At 58.0% G+C, this 9822-nt stretch overlaps 1 protein-coding gene across 1 annotated transcript; it reads left to right on the forward strand.

The window, feature by feature from the left end:
• The first annotated feature begins 871 nt into the window (after positions 1 to 871).
• Positions 872 to 8941, forward strand: CDC42EP1 (CDC42 effector protein 1). The gene is made up of 3 exons (XM_071422814.1): positions 872 to 1149; positions 4597 to 5480; positions 6484 to 8941. Exons 2-3 carry the CDS (start codon positions 5036 to 5038, stop codon positions 7281 to 7283), a joined length of 1245 nt encoding a protein of 414 aa, XP_071278915.1. The 5' UTR covers positions 872 to 1149; positions 4597 to 5035; the 3' UTR covers positions 7284 to 8941.
• Positions 8942 to 9822: the final 881 nt, after the last annotated feature.

Raw genomic sequence — 9822 nt, forward strand, 5'->3', positions numbered from 1 at the left:
TACTTAACCCCAACAAGTCTTGTCTCGCCTTCACCTGCAGAGACACCTCCCTTCTTCTCAGCAGGGCCCTGAATAGGTGCTTGTGCGTGGCCAAGTGGTCCCCAGCAGGGCCACCAAGCCAAGCCTGAAGGCCATGAGGGTCACCACTGGCACAGATGATGCTACACCCACCAGCAGGTTGCCCCTATTGGCACTGATAGGGTCTTCTGCCCTATTAGTGCCAATAGGGAGTGATCAAGGGATAACACACAATGCCAGAGGGATGTGGTGTCCCATGTGTGGGCAGAAGCTCTCCCTTGGTACACCAAAGAGCACCTCCTTGCATTTAGCCACAGCCACCCCCTCAGCCTGGTCTGACACACTCTCGCTGGTATGACACTTGTCCTGATGCACTAATGCTTGTCCTGACCCTGTAACAAACACCAGCCTGACCCAGGTGGCCTTCAGGGAGGCTGTCATCCTGCTAATGCCCACCCCAGTGCCACCCACAGCTCCTGGTACCACCACCCACCCGCAGCCCCCAGTCCTGACTGGCAGTGCTACACCCCTGGGAACTTCCTATCCAATATGGGATCAGGGGACCCTGTGTGATACCCGAGGGGTCACACACACACACAGAGGGTTCAAGCCCCTCTCCTTTGCCCTGCACCCGGGCTCCTCTAACTCGGTTAGACAGCAGCCTGGCCTTCCCCCTTCCCCCAAAGCCCCTGTAGCCGGCACCCGGGAGCGGGAGGCGGCCAATGCCGGCAGACGGGAAATGGCACCGGGGAAGCGGGGAGGAGGAGGGGAGCGGCAGAGAAGTTCCTGAAGTTTTCTGTCCTGGATAGTTGGAATAAATCTCATTTTCTCTGGTCTCCCTGCCGAGGCGAGGATTGGCTCGGCAGTGCTGCAGCCCGCCCTCCTCCTTCCCACGTCCCCTCCCCGCCAGCTTCGCTCCCTCTCTCCCGTGGCATCAGGGCGTCAGCCTGGGAGAGCCAGCCTTGGGGGGACAGCCGTGGGAAAAGGAGGGGACAATGCCTCCCCTTTCCCCCCCACTGCATCCCGGGGCACAGCACCGGTAATCCTTGGAAGAAGTTACACTGCGGAGAGTGTCTCGCAACTTCTCGTCTGGAGGACGGGGAAAAAAATAATAACCCTGGTTCGAAAAAGGTAAATCCTGAAAGTTTTGGTTCATCAGTTTGTAGAGCTGGGGGCAGGGGGGTGGTGGGACCAGAAGGAAAAGGGTGGAGAGGGTGTTTGGAGAAGGGAGAAGCGGGAGGGATAGCAAGGCAACAGAGAGGGGAAGGATGGTAAAAATAAAGGGAGCAGAAAGCAGGAATGCAACAGGAAACTGGGAGTGAGGAGAGGGGACGCGGGACGGGGGGAGAGGCGGGAAGGAAAGGGAGTGAGAAGAGGGTCCCACGGATGGGGGAAGGCAGGAGGACGCTTGTTTCCCAAACCTTGCTCCAGATACCCCTCAAAGCCCCACAGGCTCTCGGCACCTCAATTTTAGGGGTATGGAGGAAGAAAGGGAGCACTTTTTCACAAGCGGGCAGGGAAGGGATGGATGGAAACTGCCCATCTCCATATCTCCAGCTTTCCTCTGTGTCCCAGAATGTCTGCTTGGAAAAATATCCTTGTTATACAGAGATACCACTATGTGTATATATAGCAGCCATCAGCACAGGAGTCAGATTTAGGCGTCTGCCTACTGCCCGGCACGGCTCCAGGGAAGCTGAGAGAGGCCCAGCCCAGCCAGCCAAGCCCCTTTCCCCCTTCCCCGTCCCTGCTGGCTTTCCTCATCCCAAAGCAGTCACCCAACAGGGGAATTCTGCCTCCCTTCCTTCAGGGAAAGGGAGGTTTTTCATCACTCAGGAAGGCTGGGAAAGCCTTCCTGGCCACCCACAGCCATTTCCACCCGCTCTTCCTGCTGTTGAGACCACCCCAAATTTCTTTTGCAGTATGTCCCCTTTGGGGGAGGGAAGAGGCTGCTTTCAGCAGCTCTATCCAACTAGACATCTGGATTATTTTCCCCCCCTTTCTGGTTTCCGCTCTTCCCAGCAAGCAGAACAGCTCTGGCCATTCCCAGCTAGTGGAAAACCAGTGGTAACCAGCTGAACTCGGGGGGGAACAGGCTGGGAGGAGGAGGAGGAGTGCTGGCAGTGGGTCTTTGAAGGCAGGGGGCTTCCCAGAGGAGGCAAGAAGGGAGCCAGAGACAGTATGCTAGGGAAGAGGAGGCCGTGGTGGGCTGTGGGCTTGGCTTGCCAGGAACTGGCAAACACCAAGGGCTGCCAGATGGAAGAGGTGGCACCCAGACAGAGAGAGGGCCAGGCAGAGGGTCCCTTTGCCCAGTGGAGGAAAGGACAGCATCCAGGTCACCCTTTGCCCACAGAATCACGAGTTCCCCTGGCCTGGAGGAGTCTGTTCGGGTGAAGGGGAGGGCTCAGAGGGGGCAGGGAGCCACACCAGGGGCAGAAGGAAAGAAAAGAAAGAGGGAGATTGGAAGGAGAAAAAGCCCAAACCTGCCATCCAGGTAGGACTGGGCACCAGCTGCTTCACTCCCTCCCTCCCTCTCTCCCTCCCTCCTCTTCCCAGCAATTGCTGCTTGCCAGCAGCAAGGAGAGCCAGGGGCCAGGAGCTGCTGGCTTGCTTCCCTGTGGGGACCAAGGGACAAGAAAGGAGAAACACTTTTGTCAACCCCACTCCCTCACTCAATAATTGTCCAGACAGGGAACAAGGGGATGCTCTCCTCCCACGTCCTCCCTTTTCCTTGCCTCCCTACCCTATCCCAAGGTGCGATGTCCCCCATAGGGGGGTGCAGGGCAGCTGTGTTGTGGGGGGATCTGGGGTGGGGGTAGGAGTAGCCCTGCCTGGTGCAGTACATGCTAAAGGGGACAGTTCCCACTTTGGGTTTCTTAGGGGCTCCAACGTGCAGAGGAAGAGGAAAACTTGAGGGCTGTAGCTCACCTAATCCCCTCTCCCAGAGTCACATGCTTTCCTTGGAAGATCCTGGGGACAGCTCAAAAATATGGTTGCATCTCTCTCCCTGTGCTCCCAGGACCCCAGCTGTGCTGCAGGCACCACCCCAGTAGTTTCCTTTGCACTCCAGGAGAGCCATGACCCAATGGCTATGGGTGGGCTTTCACCACAGAAAGGAAATAGCTCCCCAGTTATGCCCTCACCCCAAATCTGCCACGGGCCTGGTTTGTCCTGGCTGCAAGGCAGCACTGCACGGCATCTGTGGGCAGGAGGAGGACATGAGCTGCAGGACCTGGGGGCCAGCAGGAACCCAACCTGCCACCACTCTGTCCCTGCTGCCACCAGCCACTGCCACCCCAGGAGGCCACTGCCACCCTGGGAGGCAGCCAATGGTGCTGGGCGCTGCTGGGGGAGGTTTGTTTTCCCTTCCCCAGTCATTAACCCCTGGAAGATAAGAGAGGCCCTGGGTGAGCAAACAAGGCCAGGGCAAAGCAAAAATGCATCTAGCCAGCCAGACGAAGCAATTTCATGTCCAGGACTTCCCTTCTCCAGAGCTTTTGCCATCCTGGCACTCCCTGGCTGCTCCAAGGCGATGCACGGACAAGCAGAAGAGGCAGGAAACGTGGCAGGGAAAGCCATGCAGCAGTGGGGGTCCCAGCACATGGAGATAAGAGATATGAGGCTCCTGTGTCACCTCTTGGCATGCTGTCCTCCACAGCCAGCCCTGCTGGAGGGACTCAGCTCTGTCTGATGCCCCAGGCACAGAACTGAGCCCAGGGAAGGATGCGTCCCCAGCTGGCTTCCCAGGCCACCAACACTCTGAGATGTCCCAAATTCTCTCCTTTCCCCAGCCCACCCTCTCCCACTTGCTATGCATACCAACAGGGGATCTGCTGATCTGACAGTCCTCCCCACTGACTGGGAGGTCATCACCCTGCCGTGCATCCAGTGTATCCAGCTGCTGCTTCCTGCCTGCCCCTCGCTGCCTCTGGGACCTGCCTGAGTGCAGGGACCCACCCCACCTTCTCCTCCAGCCTCAGGCAATCACCTCCCTTGCTGTGCCTCAGTTTCCCCTGTCTGCAGAGCAGCTGCCCTCCCCACACTGCCGACTCCCTGCTTCTCCAACATGTCTGCCCAGCTCCCAGGGACCCAGCCAGTGAAGGACAAACAAAGCAATATACAAATACTGCATTTTTGCTTCCCACCACTCCTCCCGAGAAGCACATGGGCCCCAGGCCTCACCCTCTCCTCAAGGGTTCATCTGAATAGCAAAAAGGAGGGAGAGGTTTCTCGCCCCAGGAGCTTGGGCAGCCAAGCAGGGCATTGCTCTGGGAGGAGGTTCTGCCTCGGAGGGAAATCCTCAGCCTGTGTTGTGGCGTGGGTCTGGCAAAGCTGCTTTGCAGACGGGAAACTAAGGCATTCTGAGGTAGGTCAGCAAGGTGAGGGAGAGCACATGTTTTTGGAGGAAAGCCTTTTTCTTCCTCCCCAGAAGAAGGGCCAGATAAAGGGGCAGCCAGTAGCAAGCTCGCCACTGCCGTATGCACCGCCTTTAACCTCCCCAGACAGTTCTGTGGATAAAGCCAATGGGATTGGGAAAATCCTGTCCAAGGCTTTCACTGTTCCTCTTGCCTTGTTTAGGTGACCAACAAGGGAATCAATGCTCTTGCCCTGCCAGTCCACCTGAAGCTCCCTTTGCTGCCTGATGCCCCATCCGTGACTGGCTCCCACTCACCCAGTGGCAGTAGAAGACAGCGGATTAATCTCTAAGTCTACGACCAGACACAGCCTCCAGTGACCTCTGCAGAACAGGGAGTGACCCAGACACCCCCGGGGACATCTGTGTGCCACCACTGTCCTCACCACTGGGGACGTACCCTCTGAGGGTGATTTCATGAGCGCGACGTAGCGCAGGGAAGCAGGAAACCTGCCGAGAGATAAAGTGCCATGCACTGCCACCCCAAGAGCATCAGAGCAGAAGCAATGGGGAGGCTGGGGATGTGACAGAGCACCCCAGTGCTGGAAGCCTGGTGAGGGCTGATTTTTGGAGCTTTTTCAAAGGCCGGCTGAAGGGTGCAACATGAGCCTGGGGAAGCTGCCGGTGCTGAGCTGGGTGTCAGGCTCCCATGGCAAGCGGCGGCTGAAGTCGGAGCTGACGCCAGACATGATCAGCCCGCCGCTGGGCGACTTCCGGCACACCATGCACGTGGGGCGCGGCGGCGACGTCTTCGGGGACACCTCCTTCCTCAGCAACCACGGCGGGGCCGACGCCGCCAAACCCAACAGCTTCTTGGCGCGGACGCTGCGGCACGTGCGGCGCAGCCCGCTGAAGAGACGAGGCAGCGGGGGCCAGGTGGGCGCCTCGCCTGCGCCCCCCGCCATCTCACCTATCATCAAGAACGCCGTCTCGCTGCCGCAGCTCAACGAGGCCATGTATGATGGAGACAGCACCAGCAGGGGCTTGACCAGCAAGTTCTCCTTCAAAAGTGCCTCCAACAGCTTCTCCAAAACACACCAGGCCTATGGTGAGTGCAGCACGAGGCCCAGGCTGGTGCCCTGGTACTGAGCACCCTCTGCAGCCCTTCTCCATTGCTCCATGCCTCAGTTCCCTCCACAGTGAGGAACTTAGGGTTTTAAGGAGAAATGGGATATTTGAGACCGCCCGGTCTTGACAATCCCTCCAAGCAGATAATCCTAACCTTCCTCCTGCCCTTGGAAGGTCTCCTTCCAGGGTGTCCCTCAAAGCAGGGCAGGGATGGTTTCTCTGTTTCTGCCCCTCTCCTGTAGCGCCAAACAGCTGGCAGCCTGTGTGCAGATCCTGTAAGGGAGCACCCCCCATCTACCCTTTCACTTGAGCAGCCTCCCTGAGGAAGCCAAAAAGGTGCTGGGACAGTGCAGCAATTCCCACTCCAAAGTAGTGAGGTCAAGGGGACCCACAGCATGGCCTTCCCCACCTCCACACAGATGCTCCAACCCTGTCCCTAGCTGTGCCAACCTCTACATCTCCATGTGCTGCTCCTTAGGGATTCCATCCACCCTTCTCCACCGTGTCCACATCCCTCCCTGCCAGCCAGGGTGCCCTTTGGGGAAGGGTTGCAGGAAAGACGGGACAGGACATCTGTATGGCTCCTCTCCAGCCTCACTGCACTGGGCTGTGCTCAGCTTTTCCCTAGGGAGGGAGGTCTGGAGCAGAAGGTCTCAGGGTGGGGGTTGGATCAGGGGTGCCTGCAGCAGCCGGGGGAGGTGGCCGGGCTCAGAGGGAAAGGCAGGCTGAGGCAATGCTGCCATCTCCTGGTCTCACCAGCCTAGCTCAGCCCCACTGCCAGCTTACCGAGCCCAGAGCCCACCTGGAGACCCTCTGCTGTAACTCTGGGCTTTGGAGATGTCCACAGAGACACTGACCTGTCCTTTAGAGGCCAGTGCCACTGACAGGAGCATGACCTGAGCCACTTTGTCAGCAGGGTCCCTTTTCCCCTGCAGAACTAAGTCAGGCTTGCTCCCTCACCAGCCATACCTTCTGCCTCACAGGTCTGGAGTCCGGATTTTGTACCATCCCTCGTGTCCCTCGTTTGGAAAAGGCCCAAGAGAGCACCTGTCCTGGAGAGGACGAGCTGGATCGCTCCGACTCCCTGCTGTCCTTCCGCCTCGACCTGGGGCCCTCCCTGATGAGTGAGCTCCTCCAGGTGATGAGCTTCTCTGAAACCAATGGCAGCGAGGTGGGGGAGGATGGCCCACACCTCCTGTGTGAAGAGGGGACCAAGGACAGGGTCCCTCCAGCAGTTCCTGCATCCCATGAAGAGGACAAGGCAGCATCCAGCTTCTGGGACCACTCCAGGCAGAGCAACGTGCCAGGAGCCAGCTCACTGCCAGGTCTGTCGGTCCATGCCAACGGAGAGGCACGTGCCATTGAAGGCACTGGAGCAAACTCTGTCTGGGCTTCGGGGCCAGGGGCAGTGTCCACAGGGTCCCCGTGGCAAGGCCACTGGAACGACTGCACCATTGAGGCTGGAGAATTTGACCGAGCAGCCCAGGTCCTGGCCCGCCATTACGGTGGGACCAGCACCCCACGGAGCTCAGAGAAGGGTGAGGGTCCCCGGCAGGCCCGGACACAGACCCCATGGGAGAGCCCCAGCAGCAGCCTGTGGGGGTCACGAGTGACAAGGGAGAGCCGGTCCCCTGAGGCCAGCTGGAACCAAGGAGAGGAGGAGGAGGAGGAGACCAAGCTCTCCAGCCTGCAGGAAAGCCACAGCGGTGCCCGAGGGGGCCGCAGCAATTCCTTCGAGTATGCCGATGAGGAGGAGGAAGAGGACGATGAAGTCAAGGTGTGAACAGCCATCCCGCCCATCACAGGCCCCACCAGAGATGCTGGTGCCAGTGTCTTTGCCCTCCTCCCTGTGCCCCACCCGCTGGTGCTGGTGTCACCAGCAGGCCCAGTGGGTGACCTCCTTGCCAAATGGGGGCACTGGGCAGGCCGGGGAGGGCAGGAGGAGAGCCCATCTCCTGGGGGGCTCCCTGGGGCTGGGCCAGTGGGCTCCACAGAGCCAGGCATAGCACCTCTCCTCCAGCCTCACGGCCCTTAGACATCAAAGGAACAGTCCCATATGCCAAAGGAACCCCGAATCCTTCCTACCCCATCCCACTCTCCCCAGCACCCCCTCTCTCAACCCCCAACCTGGCTCCACCAGCATATCTGGGGACATACTTCATCCTTCCATTGATGTCCCCAGCCCTCCTCTGTAATGGCAGGTGTCCCTCCCCAGAGATATTCCCACTGATAGCTCTGGCACGTAGGGGATGGGGTTTCCCCAGCTCCAGCTGGTGCAAGACCCTTCAGAACAGCACATCCATCAACAGGGGAAGGTCAGCTGGGGTCCCAAGGGACAGGCAAACCCCACAGAACTGAGCTTTCTCTTTTCCCCCGCCTCCCTCAAAAAGCTGTGTGCTTGCTGTTCAGGAGGTGAGAGCATGCACAGAAATAATCAGGAATGTTTCCACTTGCCTCCTGCTGCTGGGCATCACTTAGGACAGCTTCCTTCCTGACCCCCACTCCCCTCAGCAATTGAGAGGGGAGAAACTTCTTGGCTGACTGGTGGCAAAGGCAGGTTGTCAGGTCACCAAATTCTGCAGTTCAGGCCCTAAAAATCCCTTCTTTTCCCCCTACCTCAGAACAAGGAGACTCCTCTGCAGCCACTTGGTTTGTGCCACCATCCTCGTGGTGGTGGTGGCACAGTTTGTGTCTCCATCCTGTCCCCCTGCCCATTCCCCACACACACCCCTCTTCACAGTGCACCCTTCCCAAGGGTGGTGTGGAGCATGGCTGATGTCCCCTGCCGGGTGGCCCTGGGTGACAGAGCTGCCCTGGAATGAGCTGTCCCCACGCTGGCCCACGTGCAGACTGGCCCTCACAGAAGCGCCTTTGTGCCATGGTGTGGAGCCAACATGCTTGGGGGCTGAGGTCACTGGGGGGACCCTCACAGGACCCCCCTTGTTCTCTGGGACAGCAGGGCGTGTGCAGTGGGAGGAGATGCTGGGCCATGGCTGCAGGACTCTGCTCCCACACATCTCTCCCACCACCCAGCTGCTTTCGCCAGGAAGCTCTTCAGAGCAGGATAAAGAGCTGCAGGGTGTGCATATACTGCACATGCAAGTGCCACTTGCAGCCAGGCCACCAAGGTTAAGGACAAGCCCATGTTCCCCAACCTCCCCAAGGGGCTGCCTCATGCCAGCCACCAGCAGCAAAACAGGGCAGGCACCAGCTTCAGGAAGTCCCCAGGTCTGGCCACTGGCAGCCAGCAGGATCAGCCTTATTCTCCCTTGCACCTTCCAGGGTGGGGACCTGGGCTCTCAGAATGAGCTCCCCTCTGCCCTCTGCTTCCCAGACCATAACACAAGACCAAAGATCCATATCTGTGGAATTATCCTTTCTGCCTCCCCTCTGTATCCCATGCACTTATTATTGTCCTTATTAAAACAGTTTTGATACTAACCTCTGGTGCGTCCCCTTGGCTGCTGTGACCTTATTGTCTTCCTTGCTATGTCTGCTGGAGCCCCATCCCAGACACCAATCCCTCCATCTTTGGCAGTGAGGAAGTGGAGAGGGAGGGCAAGGACACTGCCACCTTGCCTTGGACCAGGCTCTCTGTAAGATGCTCTTCTACACTGCTCCCCTCCCACCCAGCCTGAAGTGTCCCAATGTTTGCTGTCACACATCAGTCTCACTTTTGAGTTGGCAAGGTACTTTAGAATTAGAGCAGCAGCATGTAGTAATTGGGACTAATTGCCTGTAGTCCTGTGCTAGGAGGTACTGAGCCACATGACTGAGCCCAAATCCCACTGCCTCATTTTTGATGAGTAGGATCTGCTGTGGAAATGTCAGAGTAATGGCTAACCTGACTGGAATGTGCCAGCAGATAAGTGAGGTGAGGTAGAAGGGAAAGTTGGAGATGATCCCTTATCTATGGCAGGAATGTTGGCTGGGGGCACACCTGTGCTGTCATCCCCATGCCACCTTTTAATGATGCACTTTTGTAGCACATAATGCCACATCAAATGCCATTTCATTTACATTTATTCCTTCCTTCCCATTTCACCATCCCCTCTTCCCAAAAGCTCGGCTGCAGGAAGTAATGGAGCTTTGTAAAAAGATTACACAACTGTTTCTCCAGCAATCATATGGTGTCCTCATCCTGGACCCCACCTACAGCCTGCTTTGGCCTACCTACCATCCCTTCAACCCCACAGCCTGTTCTGACCTGGAAGGTACCTGGCATTATCCCACAATGGCTTCTTTCCTATTGGTGGGAGAACCTTGGGCTTGGTCAGTGGCTTGCACAAGAGACACAGAGCTCTCACAGAAGACAAAGCAGC

The sequence above is a fragment of the Agelaius tricolor genome, unplaced genomic scaffold, assembly GCF_023055355.1.
Source record: "Agelaius tricolor isolate 1412-34295 unplaced genomic scaffold, bAgeTri1.0.p SCAF_3, whole genome shotgun sequence".
NCBI lineage: Eukaryota > Metazoa > Chordata > Aves > Passeriformes > Icteridae > Agelaius > Agelaius tricolor.